This window comes from Sapajus apella, unplaced genomic scaffold (genome assembly GCF_009761245.1).
Source record: "Sapajus apella isolate SASKATOON/1434 unplaced genomic scaffold, GSC_monkey_1.0 scaffold28, whole genome shotgun sequence".
NCBI lineage: Eukaryota > Metazoa > Chordata > Mammalia > Primates > Cebidae > Sapajus > Sapajus apella.
In genome coordinates this window covers 24,708,217-24,736,181 of record NW_022436968.1, presented here as the reverse complement: position 1 = coordinate 24,736,181, position 27,965 = coordinate 24,708,217, and the positions used below count along the sequence as shown (strand labels likewise).

Below are 27,965 nucleotides of genomic sequence, written 5' to 3'. Positions count from 1 at the left end.
AAAATTTGATGTTAATCTGATGAGTTAAATTTAGGACATGATCACTAAATTAAAAAACAGAAACTTATTTAGTTGCTGTTACACATCAGTGAAATTAAAGGCTTGGTTTTGTGTTGTTATACTTTTGAACCAGTAGAGGAGGCACAAGTTAAGAGAATAGAATTGTCTGACATCAGAGATGGTGACGTGTGTCTGTAAGTGAAAATATTCCTGTGTTCATGACAACTGGAAAAATAGCCAAAGCAAAATGAATTTTACTTGTAAATATTTAACAAAATAGTTGACAGTATCGATGACTACAGAAAACAAAAGTTTTGAAAGATATCATTTAATGCAGAATTCAATTTTGTATGTTATTATAAATTGTAAACTGTTTTAGGTATTATTTCCACCTCTTTTTAAACCTTAATTGTTAATATTGTATTGCTGAATATCACAGTTTATCATCTTTTACTTTTCTAAAGCTAAAGTTAAATGTCTAAAAAGCATGTTCAAATGATGCAAATGTCCTTGATTTTGAGAAAGCATTAATAGTTACCCAGGTAACTATCAAAGTGAAACTTCTCCTTTGCCAAGACTTTGCAGTAATAGAAATATCTATCACAGACAGTTATCTGAAGAAAGTTGATAATGTGGAATTTTAATTCACTTCCTCCCCCAAACAAAACCAAAACAATCTTTAAAACAGCAACAACCCAGTTCAGCCATCAGTATTTCTCTCTGTCTCCCTTTCTCTAAACACTTGGAGAAATTAGTCTGAGGTTTTCTTTCTCTGGTTTCTTAACTACCTCTTTTTCTGCTTTTCATGTAGTTTTGTAAAAATTTATTTGCTTGTAGTCTTTTACTAAACTCCTAGCTCCTTGAAGGAATATATTTTTATCTCTGTACCTCTTGTACATCTTTAATACTTAATTCTGGAACTTAGTAGGTATTTATAATATATTTGTCAAATAAATAAATTTGAGTAATTCCTATTGAAAAATTGAAAAATGAAAAAAATTGGGAAGAAGCATTTGCATGGAAAACCTAATTGAGACTTCATAAAACACCAGTCTTAAATGGCTCTGCCTTTTTTTCAAGGTACTGGTGATGGTTAGTTGTTTTGAATGTATAAGAATTAAGTAAATTTTATTCTCTTTTACTTTGTAGTTAATAGAAATTTGGACTGAGATTGGGCTGAAACTTTCAAAGCTTTGACGGAATCATTAGATAATTAATACAATCAGTTTTAAAGGGGAAATTTTATTTAACAACACGTATTTATTGATTGCTTGTTATATGCCAGGTACTCTGTAAAGAAAATATAATTGTTTTTTTATTTTTCCCTTAGCAAACTTTTAGCTCTGAGCAGCTTATTTCTTTCATTTAGAACAGTGGTTCTTAAGAAGGGATGATATTTGTCATTGTCTGAAGACTGGTGAGGTTGCCACTGACATCTAGTAAAGGTCAGGTCTGCCACCTCAACCAAGAATCATATTCCCTTAACATCATTAGTTCCTAGGTTGAGAAACCTGGTTTAGACCCATAGTGATACAAAGGCATACTTTTTCTGTTTTCAGATATCCTGTGTTTTTGGATTTGTTTTGTATTATTTAGATCTATATCATATTTTGATTTATAGCTACTTCACATAGTCAGATAAAACCATATTCCCAAAGCTGTTTTTATTGTTTTCTTTTTTCACTTTCCTGTTTTGTTCTCTGTTTTTCCTCATTCTCTTGGCTCTTCTATTTGGCTTTTGAGTTCCTATACAATTTTTTAATAGTTTCTTAGAAATATTTCTGAACAGGCTGGGTGCAGTGGCTTATGTCTATAATCCCAGCACTTTAGGAGGCCACCAAGGGAGGTGGGTCACTTGGACCCAGGAGTTCAAGACCAGTCTGGGCAACATGGTGAAACCCCATCTCTTCAAAAAATACAAAAATTAGCTGGGCGTGGTGGCACATACCTGTAGTGCCAGCTACTCAGGAGGCTCAGGCAGGAGGATTGCTTGAGCCCAGGAGGTCGAGGCTGCAGTAAGCCATGATCATGCCAGTGCATTCTAGCCTGGGCAACAGAATGAGACCTTGTTTCACAGAAAAACAAAACAGAAACATTTCTGAACCACTTTGATGTTTCTTAGCAGTTTAAAAAATCTGTTTTAAAAGAAATAATGTACTCAACTAAAGCAGTAATAGCAGATGACAAATATACTCTTTAGCTTTAGGCTAAAACCTTTCAACCATTTTATTGTAAATTACTCTTTGAAATTGCATGTGCAAACTATTATATTTGTGTGATAACATTTTGTGTACTTAAATACCATATCCGTATATAAATGAGTTAGTTACTATGTAAAACTTAACATTTTTGTGATTTATTTTGTTTGTGAAACAATAGTACCTGCATCCTTCATGCAGTATCTTTGATTTGTTGTATATTTGACTATATAATTGACTGTTTCAGTTATTGTTTCAGCACCAGTAGGAAGATAACCCTAAACCCTAGGATTTGTTTGCTACTTTGTTTTATTTTATTTTATTTTTTTGAGACAGAGTCTCACTGTGTTGCCCAGGCTTGAGTGCAGTGGTGCAGTTTTGGCCCACTGCGACCTCCATCACCTGGGCTCAAGCGATTCTTCTGTCTTAGCCTCCCTAATAGCTGGGATTACAGGTGCCCACCTCTACGTCTGGCTAATTTTTGTGTTTTTAGTAGAGACAGGGTTTTACCATGTTGGCCAGGCTAGTGTCGAACTCCTGACTTCAGGTAATCTGCCCACCTCGATTTCCCAAAGTGCTGGGATTATAGGTGTGAGCCATTGGGCCTGGCCAATTTGTTTGTGATTGATCATTTTCATCTGCTTTTGAGTTTTAAGGGACAAAAAGTGGCTTAACTGATTGTATTGAGAGGGATCTTTTTTAATTAGCAACAAGGCCTTTTGGAGGCCATCTTGCAAATGAAAATGAAAAATGGTCTGATAAATTTAAAGTATTGTGTTCTCACAGTTTAGCTTTGTGCCAGGCACTTTAAAGGCAACCAGTGCATATTTGTTAAATGAATGAAAAGTAAATTTTTTTTCGGATTTTGTGCTGAGAGTTTAAGTGAAAGTGAGCCATTTGCTTTATGTGATGCCTAGATGCTTAGAATTTTAGGCTCTTACTGCTGGAAAAGGCCTTTAAGATCTAGTCCAAGTTCTATGTGTCTTGTGGGACACCACTGGAAGACAGAGTTGGACGACAGCAAGAGGAGGCTTAAGAGAGAGGAAGTGGCTCATCCTGCTTCCCTCATTCCCTTCCAAATACCCCTGAGTGAGCATTCAGCTCTTAAAAAGAAACAAAAAACAGGACGACAACAACAACAAAGCAAACCAAAGGTTGGAAAACCATCCATTCATTTCAGTGTTATATTTTATATATGAAGGCATTGTGGCTCAGGGAAGCTCAGTGAAAATATGTCTTTTTTTTTTTTTTTTTTTTTTTTTGAGACAGGGTCTCACTTTGTTACCCAAGCTGAAGTGCAGTGGTGTGATGATAGCCCACTGCAGCCTCCAACTTCTGGACTCAAGTGATCTTCCCATCTTACCCTCCTGAGTAGCTAGGACTACAGGTGCATGCCACCATGCCTGGCTAATTTTTTAAACGTTTTTTGTAGAGGTGTGCTTTTAATATATTGTCTAGACTGGTCTTGAACTCTTAACCTCAAGTGATCCTCCCATCTCGCTAGGATTATAGATGTGAGCCATTGTGCCCAGTGAAATATGTCTGACAGTGGCAGTGTTGTTAGAACTATGATCTAGGCCATTTCCAAAGATGGAAATGATTTCATAAAGTGGTTGTTTTAAATTCAGCTGGAAAGAAAAATTTTTTAAATACATAATTTCTTATATTTCTGTTGCTTCCTATCTCCCATCTTGAAGGTTAATGGCTGCTGCCCCATGTTTGAAAGTATGATGTATGAGTTTATACCTATCATTTTCATCTCAAACTGGTCAATAATTAGGTGTTGGTTTGAGTCACTTAAATAATTTTTTTCCTATCATGTAGCATTTCATTTGCATGATTCCATTAATGCTTTTGAAAAGAGCACTCAAAATGATGTATTACTTAGGCCTTCAACAAATATATAACCTTTATTTTGGAACACTTTATTAATCTAGGTGCCACATATTTAGGGGTTACTGCTTAAACAAAGAAACAAATACAGCTAAAAACTGCCTTTTTATCCTAAATAGAATAGTTGAAGTATTTCATCATGGCTGTAGGGATCATTTTGGAAATTACATTTCTTTGTTGCCATTGTAGTATTATATACAACCCAACTTTTTTAAAATGCAAAGTTAATTTTATAGCATCTTTATAGTCATAGGTATAGCTTATTTCTCTAATGTTAGTGATAGTTTTCTTATTTTTAAGATTTATTTTCTTCATTCTGTATAGTATCTGTTTCCTCTAAGATGCATTTTCTACTGTTCAGTCTGTAGCTTCCAAGTTAGAGGAATTTCCCAGATGTTTGACAATGCTGACTACTTGTTTTTAAGAGCTCTTGAGTGCATTGGTGGAACTTGTAGGTTCTGAATTTTAATATAGGGTGATTTGGGTAAGCATGTTTTTTGAAAAGCCCTTGTATTAGATCTTTCTTTTTGACCTGGTCAATTTCCTTAGGGAAGTATCCTCAGATATTGCCCAGAAGGTGATAGTATAGCTGCTATTCTTCTGTGAACAGATTGGGAGACAAGGCCTAGCGCCTCTGAGTCAAACATGCATATGATGATTTTAATCTCTCATTGTCATACCCTCAATTGTACTTGCTATTTTATCCTCTCCAGAGGTGAGTTCTCTAGCCAAAATTCTGTTTCAGTGGTGGAAAGGCAGTTTTCATCCTATCCTTATTTTAGCCCCCTGCCTTCCTAACTCCAGTTATAAAGGTACTAGGTGCTGCCAATTTTGTTGCTAATTTTTAATTGTACTTTTTATTATTGAGTTTTAAGACCTCTTTATATGTTCTGAATACTAGACTTATCAGGTATATGATTTGCAAATATTCTCTTTTCTTTCTCTCTCTCTTTTTTTTTTTTTTTTTTTTTTTTTGAGACAGTGTCACTCTGTAGCCCTGGCTGGTGGCATGATCACAGCTCACTATAGGCTTGGGCACCTCCAGGCTCCGATGATCCTGAGTGGCCTCCCGACTAGCTGGGACTACAGGCATGTGCCATCACACATGGCTGATTTTTTTGTGTGTGTGTAGAGATGGGTCTCTACATGTTTTGCCCAGGCTGGTTTGGTATCTGTGGCTCAAGCGATCTGCCTGCCTCAGCCTCCCAAAGTGTTGGGATTACAGGCATGAGCCGTGGTGAGCCATTCTCACTTACTTGAGAATGCATTTGAGTCACAAATGTTTTAAATTTTGATGAATTCCAACTTTTAAAAAAAATTTTCCTGATGGTTCTTTGAGTGTTGTGTCTGTTGCCTAAATTCAGATCACCAATTCCTAAACCTTTGTTTTTCTCAAAGAGTTTTATACCTAAAAATAAGCCGAAGCTTTTACACCGAAGTCTCTAATCCATTTTGAATTAGTGTTTATGTATGCTATGAGGTAGTGGTCCAACTTCATTCTTATTCATGTGATGTTTCTTTAAGTTTTAATAGACCTTGCCTATTCAACAACCTCGACCTCATGCATCTTTTCTTTTTTCATGGGTAACTTAAAACTACGCATTCACTTTCTTTAAAGGTTATAGGCTTGCTTGTGTTTTTTATTTCTTGAAAAAAATTGCTTTAAAGGTTATAGGCTTGCTTATGTTTTTTATTTCTTGAAAAAAAATTGCTAAGTTATATTTTTCTAAGGAATCTTTAAGTATATATTTAATGATTAAAAATCTTCTCTGTGTTCTTATTCCTATAATTTAGTTGTATTTGCTATTTCTTATTTTGAATTAGGTGTCATTATCAGATGATTACCAGGTTGACTATTTTTTTTTTTTTTGAACCAACTAACTTTTGGTTGTCTTTCTTCCCCCAACCCCATTTTCTGTTTCATTCTTTTTCCCTCTATTATTTTTCTTCTCTGTCTCCTTCTCCTGCTTCTTCCTCCTCCTCTTGCTCTTCTTCCTCCTCCTCCCCCTCCCCCTCCTATACTCCTCCCCCTCACCCTTTCTCTTTTTTGACACAGAGTCACTCTGTCTTACAGGCTGGTATGTAGTGGTGCAGTCTTGGCTCACTGCAGCCATGAACTCCTGGTCTCAGGCAATCCTCCCACCTTAACCTCCTGAGTAGCTGGGATTACAGGGATGCATCATCATGCTTGGCTAATTTTTGTATTTTTTTTTTGTAGAGACTGGGTTTCACTATGTTGCCCAGGCTGGTCTTGAACTCCTGAGCTCAAAGGGATCTGCCCACCTTGGCTTCCCAAAGTGCTGGGATTACAGGTGTGAGCTACTGTGCCAGACCATTATTGTCTTCTTTTAATTTAGTTTGGTTTATCTTTTTTTCCTTTTCTAGGGTACTTAGTTGCTGTTGCTATTTTAGTGCATTTGGTTTTCGTTTTTAATTATTTCTTTTTAATTTTTATTGTTATAGATTTAAAAATATTTTAAATTAATATATCTTAGCCTTAACATTACCTTTTATACAATATTTGAAGACACTTCTCTGATAGTTTGATACATGTATACAATGTGTAGTGATCAATTGAGGGAAATTGGGATATTTATCACCTTAAACATTTATGTTCTTTTTATGTTGGGAACATTATAGTTCTTCTATTTTGAAATATAAAACATTAACTATAATTTAGATGCTTAGTTGTTGATTTTTTAAAAAAAGTATGCATTTAAGGCTATGTGTTTCCTTCTAAGTACTGCTTTACTTGGTGGACCACAGCTTTTTCTATGTAGTTTAGATTTAAAATTTTTCTGTTAGGATTTTTAATGACTTCTGAATTTCTAAGAGCATAGTGCTTTGAGATGTCTACCTGTCTGGGGTTTTGAGTTACATTTTTAAGTTGGTTTCTAGTTTTATTTGCTATATAACAAGTGAATGTGGTTCATGTATCAGTTCTTTTGATATTTGTTGAGGTTTACTTTGCATACTACATATTTAGTCAATTTTTATGAATATTCGGAGTGCTCTTAAAATTAGGTGTATTCTCTAATGATTGGATGTTGCCTCTGCCCATGCTTCTTCATTGTGTTGTTAAAAATCTTTACCAATTTTTTTCTGGCTCTCATTTAGATAAGAAGTATGCTAATATCCTTTACTATGGTTGTGGATTTGTCATTTTCTCTGTGTAATTCCCTCAAAATTTGCCTTTTGTGTTATGAGTCTGTTATTACAGTTGTCCCTTCTTATCTGTGGTTTAGCTTTCTGTAGTTTCAGTTATCTGTATTTTCTGTCCAAAAATATTACAAGGAAAATTCCAGAAATAAAGAATTCATAAATTTTAAATTATATTACATTCTAGGCAGGATGATGAATTCTTGTGCCATCCTACTGTGTCCCACCTGGGTTGTGGATTGTTCCTTAGTCCAGTGTACCATGCTGTATATACTGCTCACTTGTTAGTTATTGACATTGTCTGTTCCTGACATCCAACTTTCCAACATTGTCATGGCCTGATGATTCAGGACCACCTGAAGCAGATGATCTTCCTTCTGATGACATATTGTCAGAAGGTCATTAGTAGTCTGATGCCATGTCACAGTGCTTACATTATTCACTTCACTTCATCTTATCATGTAGGCGTTTTATCATCTCACATCATTACAAGAAGAACAGGAGTGAGTATAGTATAACGGTCCCCCTTTGATCCTTGGGACGTGTTCCAAGATCCACAGTGGATGCCTGAAATGAGGGATGGTACCCAAACCCTATATATAATACATTTTTTTCCTACAGTACATACCTATGATAAAGTTTAATTTATAAATTAGAGACAGTGAGAAATTAACAGTAATAACTAATGATAAAATAGAACAATTATAACAATACCTGAATGGCATACAATTGAAAACCTATGAATTGTTTATTTGTGGAGATTTTCATTTAATATATCTGACCATGGTTGACCATGGGTAACTGAACTGGAAAGTGAAACTAGGTATAAAGGGGACTACTAAACAATAAGATATTTTGAGAGAGGGAGCATGTGCACGTTCACCTAACTTTTAAGACAGTATATTGTTGTAATACTTATGTTGTTAATGTCTTATTGTGCCTTATTTATAAATTAACCTTTATCATAGGTATGTATGTGTAGGAAAGCATAGTATATAGAGAGTTTGGTACTATCCATGTTTTCAGGCATCCCTTGGGGGCTTTGGAACATGTCCCTTGAAGATAAGAGGGGACTACTGTATTTGCATACAAGTTCATAATTATTGTCTTGGGGAACCTATTTTTCTTACATCCCAGAAGAGACAGACAAGCTAATTCATTCTCCTTGTGAGCTACTCTTACAGTGAGGATAAAGCCTTTCAAGGGTCTCAGCTTTAGGTGGGATCTCAGCTCTATCTCTGAGCCTTGTGTGAGCCCAGCATACCTTGTGATCTATTTGCTCAAGGACTTTAAAACCACTGGCACAGTGTTAGTGCTTGTCATTAATTCCTTCTTTTTTCTGGTAACTGGATAATTCCACTTTTTTTGTGAGTTCAAATATGCATTCAAAAGATTGTATTTATCCAGCTTTTCCAACCACTGGTAGTAGGAGAATTTTTAGGTTATCTATTTTGCTTAATTTTTACAGCTGGAAATTTCTTTGCTGAGTACTTCATCTGTATTCTTTCTGTTTGTTTCTCTTTGTTAGCACTTTAAAGTTTATATTTTTTAAAATTTTCAGCTTAGCTCTCTTTACTCATTTTTAGCCAATAGGAAAAGAAATAATAATGTTCATTGTGTATAGAATAGATACCTCTTTGGCATTTAAGCAATTTGATTAAAAATAGCACTGTATAAAATACTGTGACAGAAATTGGTGTCTATAAATTACATTTAAACCACAGTTTGATTTTGAGACTATCATCTAATTGTAGTTTTGTTGTATTTTTACAGTTTAAAACAGAGTGGAAAATTTCCTGGAAACCCCTGGCCTCCCTATAAGAAAAGGACATCACTTCATCCTAGCTATAAAGGTCTCATGAGACTTTTACACTGTAAAACTTTACACATTGTGCTATTCACTCTGCTTTACAAGGTACAGTAGTAATTTGAATAGAAAGACTAAGCTTAGAATTTATTTTGAAATAAAAATGCTGAAGGATAATATTTATACAGAAGTACCACTTATAAAGCAAAGTGTATTTATAACATTTAAGAATGTACAAATGTTCTTATTTTTCTTTGAATTCCTTTTAATATGATATTGTTTCTCTTCCTAATTAGAATTTGAAAAATTAAAAATTGTATTAAAAAATTTAAAGAAAAAGAATATTTATTATATAAATTTCCAGTTACTATGTACAATGATTTAACACATTATAAAAAAGTGTATATTACATTTAGTTGGGTAGGTAAGTTTTTTTCTTAATCTTATAATGAAATAATACTTTTAAATTTCTGTACTTCCCTTCCTTTCAACCCCACCCATGACCAATTTTTGAATGTACTTGTTTCTGAAGTTTTGCTGTTAAGATTTTGGACGGGTGCTTCAAAAAACACCTTGGGTGGTTTATTTTCATTAACCCTTTCATTCCAAAAGGGTTATTCAGTAATTGATTTAAAATGCTCTTTTTCTTTATTACAAAGATGTAGAATATCTTTTTGTACTGAAAAGATATTTCTATTTGTTTTACAAATAATGGAGAGTCTTTGAATGTTTACTTAGTGCCAGATTTTGTTGGAAATGCTTTATATATACTTGTGGACATTATTGTTTAAGTTAGCAAAAATCTTTGTCAGGGAAAATTCTGTTATTGTCGTTTTTCAGATATGAAATTGAGTTTTAGAGGTTAAATAACTAGTTCAGATGAGGAAGCTAAGTACTGTTACAAGTAATAATTAATAAGAGACAAGTAATTCATGAAAAATTAAGCCTTACAGCAAATTATTTATGTTCTTTCAAGTTATATTTTTCAATGTTTTCGTATGCTAAATGTACAAATAATATTTTATCAAACATAAAAAGACAATGTTTTAGTTGTTACAAGACTATTATAAATGAATTTTTGAAAATCTCAACTTTAAAATAGCTTTCTTGATAATACTACTACTAATAAAAAAATTCTCCTTTGACGTTGTGTTGGCAAGTCAACTTTCTGAAAATCAGTTTTAGTAAACCACCTGTATCCTCTGACATGTTTAATGTCAAATAAAACTCCCTGGAAACATCATTTTTCGTTCTTTTGTTTTTTTGAAGTACTTAATAGAGGGATTTTTTTTTTACCCCCTTAGCTCTTAAGTTATTCAGTTAAAGCCATAATGCCACAATCTTTGAAGTCAAAATTTAATTGAATTTAGCTGGTAGTATTTTGTTTATCAAGAGGCGATAGTATAGTAATGATAGGCAATGGCCTGGGAGTCTGAGGTCTGTGTTCTAGTGTTACTTACACTAGCTATCTGGTTGTGTGGCTGAGCCCTGGTTTCCTCTCCATAACATAGTGGATCAGAAAGGATGATTTCTGTGGTCTCCCAGCCTTCAGCTCCCTCCTGCTGCTGCTCCTGCTCCTTACATCATTGGCATCACCCACTCACTGTTGAACACCAGTTGCTAGGTACTATACAAAGCAAATGACAGATATTAACTCATACGATTTTGGGCTATAATTGCAGTTTTATTTTTCTTTCTTTTTTTTTGGATGGGGATGGGACAAGTGAAAGTGGTAGGAGGAGCCCTATAATTCCAATTTTAGAGATGAGAAAACTAAGAGCAGCCAGAGTCTGTTGCTGGAGGTCAACTAGGAATAGACAGAATTTGTTTAAAAATCTGGTTTTTAAAAGGTTTTGAAAGCCTGTGCTCTTCATCACTGTGCCAAACAACAGATGAATAGAGAAGCCCTCTGAATAGTCAGAAAAACATGAGCGAGTCAGTGACTTGAAAGTCTCTCTGTTCTTTAGTTGTGGTAGATTAGGTCTTAAGCAACCAAGTCCTCCTTCCAAATCCCCTCAGTCATTTGGGCATTTTCTGTGAGGCTCATCTTATCCTGTCCTCTTTTTTGTTCTTTGCTATCTTGCCCACAAGTAAAACTGCCACTCCCTACAGAACTCATTCCTTTTGTCCTTTCCATCATTTGGCCAGATGACTTTTGTAATGATGACAAGATGATAGCTGCCAGGCCATTTTGTTTCTTGTGGCATTTTAGGTATCTTCTGGTTAGTGGCCTGTTATATGATACTGAATGAGTGACTGGTGTAGGTAGCCCAGAAATTCTGTTTAAGATGTTTAAGGCTTGCATTGAATAATCCATAGGTCAGATTTATCAAATTTTCCTGAGAGAAGCCTCTTTACTAACCACTTGCATTCCTTCTACCTTTCTCCTCCATATAAATCACACACTGACCTACATATTTATATAGCCACTCAAAATACTCAGAGGCTCAGAACTTTAATTTTAGAGACATATTTTTGAAAACATTAATGTACCGTAAACATTTATTGTGCTGCCAGTTACATTCCAGGTGCTGTGCTAAACACATTTGCATGAATTATTCTATTTGGTAAACTTACTTATCTGATAGCCTTGTCATCAAGAGAAGAGTATCAGTAAATTAAGATATAAAATGTTAAATTGTTTTATTAGATACTTATATTTATATGAGTGGTTTTTTAGTGGACTCTCTGATATAACCTTTAGAAAATTTGTGAACTGCTATTTCTAGATATTACTTAAAGTACTCTTTGTAACAATAAAATATTTTTGCATCTCTAAATGAAATATATTTTGTGGACAAAAGTAATTATGAGGCATTTTCTTCCCTTTTTAAAGATTTTGATGGATCATCAAAATCTGTCAGAACATGTACTCTGCATGGTTTTATATCTGATTGAATTAGGACTCGAAAATTATGCTGACGAAGAATCAGATGAAGAGGTAAGTAGTTTTTTATAATTTAAAATTTTTAGGTAGGCAGCCCCTATCTGGCTCTAGCCATTTGTTGCCAAACCAGGCATGTTATACTTTTGGTAGTTACAACATGCCTTAATAAAAAGTATTTATGAATTCATCTTGAGGGGTATGTATGTTTTCATCAGACTCATAAGATCTTTTAAAGAACTAATAGAAAAGGCCTTTTGGGATCTTCAAATACATACAATTTTTTAGGGCTTTCATTAATACATTAAATTCTACTTATGGAATTATTGAATTTGAAAATTGTAATTCCTATCACAAAAATTAAGAAAAGTAATGCCTTCTTGGTGTTATGCTAAGAATATTGATTACTGGCAAAAAATTACCCGTAATCAGTAAATAACCAGTAAAACTGAAATTAGGACTTAGGTTCAAAAATTCTAATAATTTGATTAGGGATTATTTTTGAGTAGCAAATTCTTTCTGTAGAGATTTTAAGGTAATGGCATGAATATTGTTATTTGGGGAAATGTTTAAAGTACTTAAGAATACAAGTTGTTAATATGTTTCAGGACTTTACAAATATAGTTTTCATAAAAGCAATTGTTAGTATAAATTAGTTTTACTAATGTGTAAGATTCTCCTCATCTCTTTCTTCCTAATGATGAAATATAACACAGCATAATAATAGCAAAAAACAAGTTAAAGAAAAAAAACCACTTTGTAGTTCTTTGTAGTCCAAGTTGAATCAACATATATTTTTTCACAGATGTTAAAAGGTTGTAAAGATTCCTCTATGATTAGGTCATACCTTTGGTTGGTTTTTCAGCTTCCTCTACAATTAGTCCAAATTAGCGTTATTTGTATTATTACTAATGGGTGAGGATGAATATTCTGTAATCTTCAGTATTCCAGATTGAAAAATATATTTTTCAGGAGACATAGCAGTTTCCATTGGACTTACCAATATTAGTACTGAGAAATATATTCCTATATTTTTTGTCTGAATTTAGTTTTATAATTTGAATTTATTCACTTTATAAGTTGTAGAGGAGACGATAAGGGATTCAGGATTATGACAGGCAGTGGATGATTTTTGGGGGCTTGTTATGTCTCTGTTGTACTTTGGATCTGATGTGGCAAGATTTGATATTCATTATTTTTATATTTTAGGCATCAGTGGGTGGACCAGAACGTTGTCATGACAGTTGGTTTCCTGGCAGTAACTTAGTGTCAAACATGCGACACTTTATAAACTATGTTAGAGTAAGAGTTCCAGAGACTGCTCCTGAAGTGAAGAGAGACTCACCTGCAAGTACTAGCTCTGATAACTTGGGTTCTTTACATGTAAGTATAAATGTAAGAAAGAAAATAAGAAAAAGTTTTATGTTATGTTGGGATATACTGTTCCTACAATATCCAAAAGAAAAAACAATGTGGTTGTAGATAATTTTAAATTGTCTTTTATTTCCTTTGATATATCTATGCAACTTCTACCTTACCAGTCTTTTTCCCTTAATCTGCCAGAATTCACGACGGCCTAAAGTTCTTCAAAGAGAGGTAGATATGTATGATATTTGCATTAACTAGCAACATGGCTTTAACTGGAAATGGGGAAAAAACGCTTTGAAGTATTCGTGTGTATATGGGGTGTTTAATTAATATGGTTAAATTTAAAAGAAAGTTTCTTTGAATTATGTGTGGTTTTTTTTTTGACAAAGTGATTTAAGCTTAATATTAAAATTTATGTTATTGAGCTTAAAAATAATACTGAGTATTTAATAGCATTTTTTTTTATTAGTGTTCGAAGTATTTTGGACTAATTATAGGTGGCATATTTGAGTCTCTTTATATTTAGCATTGCCGCTATATTACTAACGTCTTAAAAATGACTGGGATATTTTTAAAATTAAAATTAATTACTAGCAGCATGCTCATTTGCAAATAATTTTTTTGCTTCTATTGCAATTAATTAACTTTGATAAAATAAGTCTATAAAGTCTTAAAGTCTGTATGTTATGGCTTTGGACTCATTTTGAAAATCAGTGCTCTCATTGCATGTAAGTTAATTAATTTTTAAAAAGCAGAAATAAAAATCTTGAAATGACATTATAAGTAATTAAACTTAAGCAATTTTAGTCTCCACAACCTCCATTTTTGTGAGTAGAGAGCATTGAATCAGACATTTCTTATATTAGAGTCTATTTGTAGGAGCTTCCTTTGTCTTTGACAATGTGTTTTCGCTGTAAGCAAAAACTGGAACCTCTATAAGAGGCTTTTGCCTCTAATGCTGGTAGAGAATACTTTAAAAAACAGCTTGGATGTTAACAAATAGTGTATACTGTCATTTGACTCATAAAAGCTCAACTGATATTAGAGCATCCTTTCTATGCTTGCTTTAAAAAAATAAACTCATTAAACTGACTCATATCTTAATTAAAAGATGATTTCTAAGAGCCCTGGTACAGTTTGATTGCTTTAGCAAAAAAGCTTTTTAGAAGATAAATTATTGAGGGAAATACTTAGTTAAAAAAAAAACTGTTCAAAAAACAGTCATTAAAATATGAAACATTAGTTTAATTTTTCATCCTTATATTTCAGTTTAATAACTTTAAGCATTTATGTTAGAATTTTCAAACTTTAAGGTTCCTTAAAAGTAAAATTAATTACTGATTCAGATTTATTAGCTTAAAATAAAAAAAAAAACTAATTTATAATTTTCTTAACTGGAAACTGTACCAGTCTTCCAGAAGTTAGTAAAGAGTACCCTATTCTTCGTGAATGTTGACCAGAACAACTTTTCCTCCTTTAAACTAATGAAGAATTTAGTTTATGATTCTCTTTAATATGGCTGTGGATACTGCTTAAGCTTTGTCTATTTTTTCTGGTAGATAGTCTCAGAAGGTTGAAAAGAAGGTGTTACTGCTGATGACATCCTCCTTATTGCTGTTTCCAGATTGAGTGGGATTAAATATATTTGACGGAGAGAGGTCAAGGGACAGATTTATTTAAAGAGCAAATCTATTGAATAAATCTTTGTATGAAACTGAGCATTCCCTTTGGAAAATGTAGTACTAATAAGTTTTTTAAATGATGCTGAATAACTTCTCTTGATTTTTCTTTGTTTCTCTTTTTTAATGGTAGAATTCTGGTACAGCTCAAGTTTTCAGTTTAGTAGCTGAACGTAGAAAGAAGTTTCAGGAAATCATCAATCGCAGTAGCAGTGAAGCGAATCAGGTGGTTCGTCCCAAAACTTCAAATAAATGGTCTGCTCCTGGCTCAGCTCCACAGTTAACTACAGCCATTTTGGAAATTAAAGAAAGCATATTGTCTTTGCTAATTAAACTTCACCACAAACTCTCAGGAAAACAAAACTCCTACTATCCTCCTTGGCTTGATGACATAGAAATTTTAATCCAACCAGAAATTCCTAAATACAGTCATGGAGATGGTATAACTGCAGTAGAAAGAATTTTACTAAAAGCTGCGTCGCAAAGTAGAATGAACAAACGCATCATTGAAGAGATATGTAGAAAAGTGACCCCTCCTGTACCACCTAAAAAAGTCACCACAGCAGAGAAGAAAACTTTGGACAAGGAAGAAAGGTAATTTATATTTTTAATGTTTTAAACATGGGTGTATAGTTGAAAATTTTGTATTTTCTTCCTTTTGGTCATTTAAGGATAATCACCTGGCTGCTTAATAGCAACAGTCTTAGCTGATTAGTTTGTAACATAAATGTAATGGAGCATAGTCAATGCTTATGCCTGTAAATGAGTTCATTGATGGAGAGGCGAGACTTTCTGACCCCAGCATAAACTTACTGCCTTAAACTTGTATGTCTTTTTGGAAAAATTGCTCCTGCTGTTGTTATTGCTGTAGGGATATAATAATTCTCTCACTGTTTTCAAAAACTAACAGTTCAACTTTAAATGAGAATAGAAAAAAATTAGATATTGAAAACATTTCTCAATCTAAAGATCCAACTGCTTTAGTTGTAGTTTCTTTTGGTCTTTTCTAATCTTTATTAATATATGATTGCTGATTTTTAAAAAGTTCTGACTAACTTATGCCTCTAGATTTTGGATCTTTAGGTTGCTTATAATTTGTTGTTAAATTATATTTTTAACCTTTTTTTTTTTTTTCATCTTTTGACTTTCTTAAAAAAAAGAATGGGTTGACTTTTTAATCTCAACATGTATATTATGCGGGGTTTGTGGTTCAAGGACTGTGAGCATGGTATGATTTTTTTTTTTTCTTGGGTGGTACATTGTTTGCCAGAAGAGTTGTGTTACTGAGCATTGTCATCAGTTGTTTCCCAAGAGCCTTGTCAACATTGCTGACCCTGCTGTCATAAATATGACAAGGAGAATCTTGAGAGATTGAAACTCAGTGTAATCATCAAACTCTCGGAAAGGGTTCAGTGTTTATTAAAAGAGTATACCTTCTAAAGAGTGTACATAGGATAAAAGACCCAGGACATTAAAAAAAAAAAAGATTTCAGATAAAATTCAAGATAGTCATTGCCCATTTCTCTGAGGTTACAAATAATTTTCACTGTTTTAATTTCTATATTATTTAAGACAAATTTGTCTACCAAAGCAACAATTATAGGGAAAGGGTACACATTTCCCCTTATTGGAGGGTCCACATCAATATTATCTTAAAAATTAAGAACCTAGGACCTTTATCATCTCAATCTGTTTGATATAGGTAAAAATCATTGTCAACAGAGTTATCTGGGCTACTGTTGTAAGCAGTATGAATAATACATGATTTTATAGTTGAAGTATATTTTAGAGGTACTTTCTGGATAATTTCTTCTTCTTAGTTACTTTTAAAATTAAATATAGGCAGTTATGGTTGAATGATCAGTGGAAGCAAGCATAAGATGGATCTTACTTGACTGATCCATTTCTCATTCACTGGGTGTCAATCAGGCACTTCTCTAGACATATGTGTGTCCAGTGTTGGACTTCCTGACCTTGAGGAATTGATACTGTACTGGAGAGACAAACTGGTAAACAGATAGTTTGTTAGTAGTGTTAACATAGTGTAACAGATACTATATTAGGTGCACAGGTTGTTAATGGGAGTAGCAGGACATGAGGCTAAGAAGGTAACCATATATCATTAACTGGCACTTAGGATATGAATGATTACAGGGAAACTGTGGAAGGATTTTAAGTGAAGAATAATTTATAGGGTAATTACATGAGGGTGGATTAGAGTGGGGTAAAACTGGAAATTGGGAGACCAAGCTACTTAGTCATCTAGTGGGGCAGGTTTGGTAAGGGTCTGAACTAAGACAGTGATGATAATAAAGAGAGAAGGAGATGTATATGAGATATTTAGCAGGTATAAGTTGTTAGACTCGGTGATCAGCTTGATGTGAGAAATGAGGGAGAAGTCATGAATGGTGCCCAGATTTCTGACTTGGATAATGTTCCTTTTACCAAGATAATGGAGTATAGGAGGGGGCTCAGGTTCAGTAGTAAAACTGATCTGTTCAGTTCTGGACATTACTAAGTTTAAGAGGAAGACCCAAGGGAAGATGTCCAGTCAGATAGAGGTTTTAAGACTTGGGGAGAATTCTTAGAGCTACAGATTTGAGCACATAGGTAATAGTGGAATCCTCATATATGGGAGAGAATGTACAGTAAGAAAATGAGGAGACTGAATAAAGAACTCAAGGGAAAAAACATTAAAGGGAATGAGCCAGGAAAGGGTATCTACAACAGTGACTGATAAAGGAGTGGCTGAACAGAGTAAGAGAAAAACTGGGGTGAGTGGCGTTAGAGAAGTCACAAGAAGAAATTCAGGAAGTAAGAAACTTACCAAAATTGTTAAGTGTTACAGGAGTTTAATAAGATTGGCCATCCTATTTGATTTGTTAGTTAGGAGTTCAACCTTTGGTAACTGTATAAGGAGCAATTTTAGTCACATATACAGTTATACTACATCTCTGATGTAATTAAAAGTTTGTTATAAAAATTTTATTTTAAAAATATGTGCAAAAGCCTATGGTAAATTAAGAATTTAGTAGAGTTCTGGCCGGGTGCAGTGGCTCACGCCTGTAATCCCAGCACTTTGGGAGGCCGAGGCAGGTGGATCACTTAAGGTCAGGAGTTTGAGACCAGCCTGGCCAATGTGGTGAAACCCCGTCTCTACCAAAAGCACAAAAAAATTACCTGGGCGTGGTGGTGGGTGCCTGTAATCCAAGCTACTTGGGAGGCTGAGGCGGGAGAATCGCTTAAAACCTGGGAGGTGGAAGTTTCAGTGAGCCGAGATCGCACCACAGCACTCCAGCCTGGGCAACAGAGCAAGACTCCATCACCAAAAAAAAAAAAAGGATTTAGGAGAGTTCCTAAATAGGAGTTATAAAGAACTAACATATAATTTATTTCCATGGGAGAAAGGACATTTGTAACATGTAATTTGGATGACCATTCATTAAGTTTGAATTATTTAATAGTCTAGAATGTAGTAAATCTGATAAAATTAGGAGGTTGAAAATGAGGTTAAAATTTTTATTTTTGTTAATTAGTGGTTTCTCCTTTCTGGTTACATAATAGTATATGCTTTTATTTTGAAAGAAGTTAAACAGTGAATCAAAATCTGTTTTTTTGGTTAAGGGTATTTTGTAATTTTATTAATAATAAATGTGATAATGGAGGACCTAGTTTAGATTCTACTTTTACAAAGGCCCTGATGCTATTTTTAATAAATAACATTATAAAAATTTTAAAGGCTTTCTTTGTGATAGTTTTTGTTTCCTTTGAACAGTGATGGTATTGACAAGGACTTGAAACTAATTTTGTAGCAGACAGCTAAGAATTAAGTTGAATCTGTTTGGATCTCTCTGTGCTACTCATATTTGTCTTTTCTCTGGTTTGGTTTTGGATTTTCAAAATAAAGGCAGAACAGTTCATAAACCCTTAATGAGGATCCATTTCCAAGTACCTCACCTTTAGACAAACTCTGCATCACTTTCATAATAGATTAACTTCATAGAAAACAGTATGCAAGCAGAAAACATTAGATGGTTATAATAAAATGCAGCTTTGATGTCTTCACCTCAGGAGTTAATGGAAAATTTTTGAGTTGTACTGAATCTGCCAGAACTTGTTTATGTTCTTTGTTAATGGCCTTTATTTATATTTCCACCCAAATTTAGAAAAGGAATAATCTCAATTAAGAAAACATTCACAACAATGACATTCCATTTCTGGTTAACATAGAAATCTGCTATAGAAATGTATTTTAATACTAGTGTCAAGCAGTTACATTTGAGGTTTTCTTATGTTTAACATATAGATTTTTTAAAACACACTCTATGGACAATTGTATTCTGATTGAAAATGTACATGTTTAAAGGTGAGCTGAAGAGTGAGTGGCATTAATTAAAGAAGCGTGCCAAAATTTACAGATTTACAAAGTAGTGATTCAGGAGACCAAAAATGTAGTCAATCAATGCTGTTGTTGCTCATAGCATTTCTGGAGGCCACTTAGAATGCCTTGAGCATCTAGAGCACATTTTCCTTTGCTTCCATTTCTTCCATTGTGGCAAATCTTTATCCTTTGAGGATGGATTTATTTTTTAAAAGCTTTTTATTTTGAAGTATCTTAAACTTGTATAAATGGTTCAGGAAGTTCTTTGTACTCTCAACTATCAGAATTAGGGAATCAATATGGTATTTGCATCTTTAGATTCTAAGTTTTGATAGTTGTCCCAATAATTTTTTTTTTTTTTTTTTTTTGAGACAGGGTCTTGCTCTGTCACCCAGGCTGGAGTGTAGTGATGTGATCAAGGCTCACTGCAGCCTTGACTTCCTAGGCTAAAGTGATTCCACGCCTTAGCCTCCTGAGTAGCTGAGACTACAGATGTGTGCCACCATGCCTGGCTAATTTTCAAAAATTATTTGTAGAGATGAGGTCTTGCTATGTTGTCCAGGCTGGTCTCAAGCTCCTGGGCTCATGTGATCCTCCTGCCTCAGTCCCCCAAAGTGCTGTGATTACAGGCATGAGCCACTGCTCCTGGCCCACAATAATATTTCTTACAGCAGAAAGATCCAGTTCGTAATCACTCCTTGCATTTAATTGTCATGTCTCTTTGCTCTCCTTCAATATGGAAGTTTCCTTAGTCTTTCTTTTATTTTCATGACTGTGGCACTTTTAAAGATTATGAAACAGTTGTAACATTGTAGAATATCCCTTAATTTGAGATTGTCTGTTGTCCTTTTATGTTTTGACTCAGTTTATACAACTTTGGCAGGCATGTCAATGAAGTGTTGCTGTTTTCATTGTATCCTATAAGGTGTCATATGATTTCAATTTGTTTCATCACTGGTGATTGACTTTGGTCAAGTTGGAGAGACTTCTTCACAGATTTAAAATTTTCCCACCCCACTTTACAACTAATACATAATTTGTAGAGAGATACTTTGAGATATTGTAATATCCCAATCCATATCAAGTTTATATTCATTTATTTTTATCAGTATGGACTCATGAGTTCCTGTTTTAGTCTATGGATTATAATCTCATATGCTTGTTACTAATTTTGGTGCTCAAATTATTATAGATTTGGCCACTAGGAGTCACATCAAGCTGGTTTTTATATCCTTTTGATCTATACCCATCATTCTTTGAGCTTTTTCTTATTTTCTGGGGCAGTAAGGTGTTCCAGGCTTGGTCAGGTGTGGCAGCTTACACCTGTAATCCCAGCACTTTGGGAGACTGAGGCAGGTAGATCACCTGAGGTAGGCAGATCACCTGAGGTCAGGAGTTTGAGACCAGCCTGGCCAATGTGGTGAAACCGCCTCTCTACTAAAAATACGAAATTTAGTCGGATATGGTGGCGTGTGCCTGTAATCCCAGCTACTTGGGATTTGTCTTTTCCAGTGAGCTAACATATAATTTACCTTTTCTAGCCTTTCTTTTTTTCTTTTTCGTCTCCTTTACTTCTTGTTTAAATTACGAATTTAACCTTTCCTTACTGGGAGTGAAACTGTATGCTCACTAGTATTGTGAGCATCACATAATCTGAAGAAACTTGTCTCCTTTCTTTATTAATTGACTTTTGTTTTCCTATTCTTATGGTATGGTACTGTTGTATGGGTGGATTTTTTTTTTTTTTTGGCGACTAGTAGCAAATTAAAATATTCTTTGGAAGTAGATAAGGCATAAATAATAAATATAATGTAGTGAACTAATCCGAGGAAATATTTAGGGCTTTGTAATACAGTTTTATTCTTATGTTGTGTTCAAGACTCATTCACATTCTTTTACTTCATACTAAATAACCAAACTTGAAATATGTCCTAGTAGAAACTGGGAAACTTACTGACTTCTATTCATTCTCTATTAGGAGAGACCTATTCTTAGGGTAACAGTAAATATGATGGTTTTCATCTTTTAGACTTGGTTTATATCTAAACATCATAGCTTCTTCTAGCAATCAATTTACGTTATTTGTGCCTGGGTTTAAATTGTTAGTCTTGCCAAAAAAGACTCTTCTTGCTCTTGCTACCTTCTGACATATACATAGGAGCTTGTGTTTTGGAAATCCAAATATTCTATCTAGCTTAATTATTATTTCTCATTTTAAAGCACATCTTGGCTTTTATTTTTACCTATTAAACCAGTGACTTTGTAACCTTTTAAAATTAGGCGAATCCTTTTATGGGCAATCAAATATTGGAAGAAATTTAATACGTAATACAGAAAATAAATAGTTCTCAACTGTGTTCCAGGGGCTTTTCGTTCATTATATATGTGGGAAATATAGTAGCTAGGTTTTAAGCACATCTGATACTTATAACTTTATTTCTGTTTAATCTAGGCGACAAAAGGCTAGAGAGAGGCAGCAGAAATTGCTTGCAGAATTTGCTTCACGACAGAAAAGCTTTATGGAAACTGCAATGGATGTTGGTGAGTCAAAATATGTTAGTTTAGAACTCTCATAATTATACTTATTACTTTAGGGATGATGTAGTCCAATCTTTTACTAATTTAAAACATTACAGATTTAGGATTTCTAGTGTTTATTTGGTCTTTGTTTAAACAATATAGTGTTGGAAGCTCAGACCTTTATTATAGACAGTCCATTCTGTTGTTAGTAGCTATAATTGTTAGAAAGTTCTTCCTGATGGTAGCAATATAGTATGCTTCTTCTGTTCTCTTCTGTTAAATGGTCTTTTAGATTTGTGAGATCCATCAGTGTACATTTACTTAATCTTTTTCTGTGAAATTATCTTAAAATCCTTTAAATGGTTTCACATGCTTCTAGTGCCTCTTTCTGGTTCTCCTTCAGTATTTCTTAAAATCAGGTGAACTTCTCATTTCCATTAAGATTAGCATTAGAATTTATACAGTGAGAGAGGATACCATGTTTCTTCTATATGACAGTACCCTTTTACACATGTTGGAGAAATAGATTAAATCTCAGTGTTAGTCTTCAGTTAATGATATTCCCTTCCCTATTTCTTGCATTCCAGCAAAGTTTTTCCTTCTTTTATCTTATAGAAAAATTTACAGAAAGAAAATAAAGTCATGCATTTAGTTAAAATACATACATGTATATGCATTCAAGCATGCACATACATTTTCATGCATTTTTTTGCACCTAAACACATAACCAACTTCCTGAAGAAATGTGTAAAGATCAGTTCAGATTTAGCCTAAAGGCTTCTGAACCATCAAGTGTAGTTAATGTTCAGAATATAACTTTGACAGAAAAAATACAGATTGGGTACCCCATTCTGAAAATCTGAAATCCAAAATGTGCCAAAATACAAAACGTTTTGAGCGTTGACTTTCCACTTGTGACATTGGTGCCACAAGTAGAAAATTTCACACTTGACCTCTTGTGATGGGTTGCAGTCAAAACTATATTTCATTTACAAAATTTAAAATGTTGCATAAGAACGGGTGCAGTGTCTTACACCCGTAATCCCGGCACTCTGCTGCCGAGGTGGGCAGATCACTTGAGGTCGGGAGTTTGAGACCAACCTGACCAGCGAGACCCATCTCTACTAAAAATATAAAAAATTAGCCAGGCGTCATGGTGCACACATGTAATCCCAGTTACTTTGGAGGCTGTGGCAGGAGAGCTGCTTGAACCCAGGAGAAGGAGGTTGCAGTGAGCCGAGATCGCACCATTGCATTCCAGCTTGGGTGACAAGAGCAAAACACTACCTCAAAAACTAACAAACAAAAAAATGTTGTATAAAATCACCATAGGCTATATGTATAAAGCATATATGAAACATGAATGAATTTTGTGTTTAGACTTGGGTCCCATCCCCAAGATACCTTATTATGTCTATGTAAATATTCTGAAATCTTTAAAAATCTGAAATCTGAATCACTAGTGGTCCCAAGCATTTCAGATAAGGGATACTTAACCTGTACTGAAATTCTTTTAGAATTTACTTAGCATCAGTTGACTTTGTCATATGAAAGAAGAGGGTTTAGTTCACTGACACTGCTTTCCCTTTCTCTCTCTCTTCTTCTTTCCAAAAATTGATAATTATATATGTGTGTGTGTGTGTGTGTGTGTGTGTGTGTATTTTATTATTATTATTTTTGTTGTTGTTGTTGGCTTGTTTTACTGCAAGATATTATTTTTTTTGAGATGGAGTCTCTGTTGCACAGGCTGGAGTGCAGTGGCGTGATCTCAGCTCACTGCAACCTCCGCCTCCTGGGTTCAAGCAATTTTCCTGCCTCAGACTCCTGAGTAGCTGGGATTACAAGTGATTGTCACCATGCCTGGCTAATTTTTTTATTTTTAGTAGAGATGGGGTTTCACCATGTTGGTCAGGCTGGTTTCGAACTCCTGACATTATGATCCACCTGCCTTGGCCTTCCAAAGTTCTGGGATTACAGGTGTGAGCCACTGTGCCCACCCTATATTTTTGTTTTTTTACATATTTAATAATATTTATGTATCATTCTATCTGCAGTAGTCAGTATTTTGATACTGCCTCACATAAAGTGAACTAATAAGCACCCCATCCTTCCTTACCTCTTTTACCTCCTGTCTTTTTTCAGATACTTTAAACTTTTAAATTGCCAAAGTTGCTGACGTTTTGTATTGCAGTCACATTAATGTCTTCTATATTAAGGTTGACTCTTAAAAAGAAGAGTTTCTATTAGTGTGACTTTTTGAATGCTGTTGAATACAGGACTAGATAATGTGCTAGAACCATTGACTATTTTTGAGTCCGGTGGCCCACCTCCTGGACTCCTTCAAAGATACTATCTTTAGTACATAGCCTCTTTTTTTCCAGTCCCTTGATTGCTAAAGCCATACCATCTTTTATTTGTTTCCCTATGGAACATGGCTTTGTTATGTTGCCTTTTGTTTTTCTTGAAGTTTCCCAATTATCTTTTTTTTCTTTTATTAAAAAATTTTATTGTAGCAAGACCTAGTGTGCCTTTGTGAAATCTCTGTTATTCTACCTGCTCAATCATACTGTCTTGCTTGGAACTCTTTCCTAATCTGGTCCATTTGTTCTCGAGGCATGCCCTGCAGCTATTACCTTAGGATTTTTCCCTTTTGGGATTGATATATTTGTAGGGTTTCTTGCATATTAATGTTATCTCTTTTTAAAATCTTGTTTTATTAGGGGTGCTAATTCAAGTGTATTCTGGTTTTTTTTTTTTTTTTTTTTTTTTTAGGAAAAAACTCTTGCTGTGTTACCCAGGCTGAATTTGAACTGCTGAGCTCAACCAATCCTCCCACCTTAGCCTACCTAGTATCTGGGACTATAGGCAGGTACCATCATGCCTGGCTCAAATCTTAATAATTCATGTTTGGTTGCTAAACCATCTGATTCTGTATTTCTGGAAGGGACTTTCGTCTGCTCACAAACTTGATTGTTCATTTAGATGGATGTAGAATTCCAGGTTGATAAACATTTGCTGTCACAACTTTACAACTGAAGGCCTTGCCTGTTTGCCTTTTAGCATTCATTTGATAAAAAGTCTGGTGGTAATCTAATTCTTACACCTTTGTAGGTCAGCATTTTTTTCCTTCCCTGTGACACATTTGTGATGATCTGATCCTTAGTGATCTGAAGTTTTATTATTGGTACCTCTGAGGTCTTTTCCTGTCCTCCTTAGTGCTTAGTGAGCCTTTTCAGTCTGAAGATTCGTATCTCTTAAGCTATGAGAAAGTTTTTCCCATGGTTTTTTTTTTTTTTTTTTTTTTTTTTTTTTTGATAGCTAGTACAGTCATCCTCTGAGATGATTGTGAATGATCTGTGTCTCCTGGTCTTGATGCCTTTTGTAGTCTTCTCCCACACTGATATGCATGACCAATAGAATATGGCAGAAGTAAAGGTATATTGTTTCTAATATTAGGTAATGAAAGACATTATGGCTTCTTTGTTACTGTCTCTCTCTCTTGGATTACTCATTGTGGCAGAAGCTGGCTGCCATGTCATGAGTATCCTTGTGGAGGCCCATGTGAGTGAGGAACTGAGGCTTCTTGCTCCAACAGTCATGTGAGTGAGCTTGGTTGTGAAACTTCCTGTCCTAGATAAGCCTTTAATTTTATTATTTTTTTCTTAAACAAATTTTTTTTGGGGGGCTGGCACGGTGGTTCACTCTTCTAATCCCAACACTTTGAGAGGCAAGGCGGGTGAATCACGAAGTCAAGAGATCAAGACCATCCTGACCAACATGGTGAAACCCCGTCTCTACTAAAAATACAAAAATTAGCTGGGTGTGGTGGTGCATGCCTGTAACCACAGCTACTTGGGAGGCTGAGGCAGAAGAATCAATTGAACCTGGGAAGCAGAGGTTGCAGTGAGCTGAGATCATGCCACTGTTCTCCAGCCTGGCGACAGAGTGAGACTCCAACTCAAAAAAAAAAAAATTTTTTTTTTCTGCTTTGACCTCCAAAAGTCCAGGATTACAGGTATGAGCCACTGTACCTGGTACCAGTTAAGCCTTTAAATGACTGCAGCTGGCTGTTAGTTTGACAGCTATTTCAGGAGAGCTCCTGAGCCAGAACCACACCACTAAGCTGCCACCAGATGCCAGACCCTCAGAAACTGGTTGAGATAATTCTGTTTCAAGCCACTGAGCATCAGGGTATTTTGTTATACAGTATACTTTCCTTCTTATATTTTATTCTTTTTTGGGATTCCCAATTGGATGTTGGATCTCCTAGATTGGTCTTTTACTTTTTTAATGTCTTTTATCTTTTATATCATTTATTCTTTTTGTTTTACATACATGTTCTTACTGTTGTATAGAATTTCCTCTAAAAAAATTTCCAAATGTGTTTAGGGTGTTTCATTTTCCTTTATCTGTTTCTCTCTCTAAATTATCCTTTATCCTTCTAAATTGCTTGAAAAACTTTCGCTAGTGTTTTATGTTGCTAGTTTTCCTCATTTGCCTGATGATCCCTGATTGTCCTGGAGAGATGGTCAGGGTAGCTCATATGAGTTTATTTCATTGAGGTGTAAAGAGGTTTGGTCCTAGTAATTGTTTCTAGTCTGTGTACATTGGTCAGGTGTATTGACTGTTAGATTTGGATTAGGGGTGGGAGAAGAGCCAACTGCTCTAGTTTGGAGCCTCCGGATGCTAACATTCACATTAGAAGTCCCAGTGTTCTCTAAGCTGCTTTTCCAGTTTCTCTGGCTAAGAATAGTCTGGTTTTTGTTGTTGTTGTTGTTGTTGATCTGTTTTTTTTTTTTTCCATGAGGTAAATGCCCAAGCCTCCTGAATGCTCTTTTTAGTGAGAGTTGGGGAAGGATTTAGGGTGCTATGTAGTGAAGTCTATATACAGGCCTTAAAATAATTATTCTGTTTTCAGAGTCATTTCATATTTATGGCTCCTGTCTTCTGCCTCATGTGCTGATTCTGAACCCAGAATTGGCATTCTAATTTCCTTTTCTGTAACTTTTGGATAATATATAACTGGGTGCAGCTTTTACAACTTCCTTTTCTCTGTCATCGTGTCTCTATCTCCTCCAGTCTTTCAGAAATTTTGTTGACATCTCCTATTTGTTGGTGAAATTCTCTTCTATCGCTTCATCCTTTTTCTGTATTCTGTGGGAATATTTCTTCATTTTTTATTTTTTCTATTTTTATTGCTGTGGAATTTTTTTAAAAGGAATGAGGGACAAAAGCACATATTTAGCTAGTAATCTTGAATTAAATACTTAATATGTATTATTGCAGTATATAAAGTTAAATTTTTAGTAACAAAAGCACTAAATTTGTGTTAAAGTTTAGAAAACACAAATAGTAAAAAATAAGAAATAATTTATTTTTACTACCAGATTTCCTAACCTAGGTTATATCCTTACAAGTCTTTTTCTAAGTACATATGCACATAAATGCATTTTTTAACCAAAATGAGATTTCACAATACCATACTTTTCTTTTTTTTTTTTTTTTTTTTTTTTTTTTTTTGAGACGGAGTTTCTCTCTTGTTACCCAGGCTGGAGTGCAATGGCGCGATCTCGGCTCACCGCAACCTCCGCCTCCCGGGTTCAGGCAATTCTCCTGCCTCAGCCTCCTGAGTCGCTGGGATTATAGGCACACGCCACCATGCCCAGCAAATTTTTTGTATTTTTAGTAGAGACGGGGTTTCACCATGTTGGCCAGGATGGTCTCGATCTCTTGACCTCGTGATCCACCCGCCTCGGCCTCCCACAGTGCTGGGATTACAGGCTTGAGCCACCGCGCCCGGCCCATACTTTTCTTATGAAAAATTCCAAACATAGAGAAAAGCTGACAGAATAGCATTCTGAACACCCATATATCAGTATAACCATCACTTTGTTAACATTGTTCTGTATTTGTTCTCTTGCTTTCTCTCTACTAGATGAAGTTGCAGACATTACTGCTAAATGCTTTTAACATGCATGCCTTAGAATTGGGAATCTTCTCCTACATAAGCACAGCATATCATACTTAAGAAAATTACTTTTCCTACAAAATAAAGAAAATAGCTTCAAAATATTAA

At 34.6% G+C, this 27,965-nt stretch overlaps 1 protein-coding gene across 11 annotated transcripts in view; it reads left to right on the top strand.

The window, feature by feature from the left end:
• UBR3 (ubiquitin protein ligase E3 component n-recognin 3) overlaps positions 1-27,965 on the top strand; it is a 257,591-nt gene that overhangs the window by 113,561 nt on the left and 116,065 nt on the right. For 8 of the 11 annotated variants that reach the window (XM_032293018.1, XM_032293016.1, XM_032293019.1 and 5 more), the window contains 6 exons: positions 9,024-9,165; positions 11,894-11,998; positions 13,151-13,324; positions 13,505-13,537; positions 15,122-15,582; positions 21,822-21,910. In XM_032293018.1, the coding sequence (XP_032148909.1) occupies positions 9,024-9,165; positions 11,894-11,998; positions 13,151-13,324; positions 13,505-13,537; positions 15,122-15,582; positions 21,822-21,910 (1,004 nt within the window). The remainder of the gene's footprint in view (positions 1-9,023; positions 9,166-11,893; positions 11,999-13,150; positions 13,325-13,504; positions 13,538-15,121; positions 15,583-21,821; positions 21,911-27,965) is intronic. The other 3 variants (XM_032293027.1, XM_032293021.1, XM_032293020.1) reach the window with 1 other exon arrangement.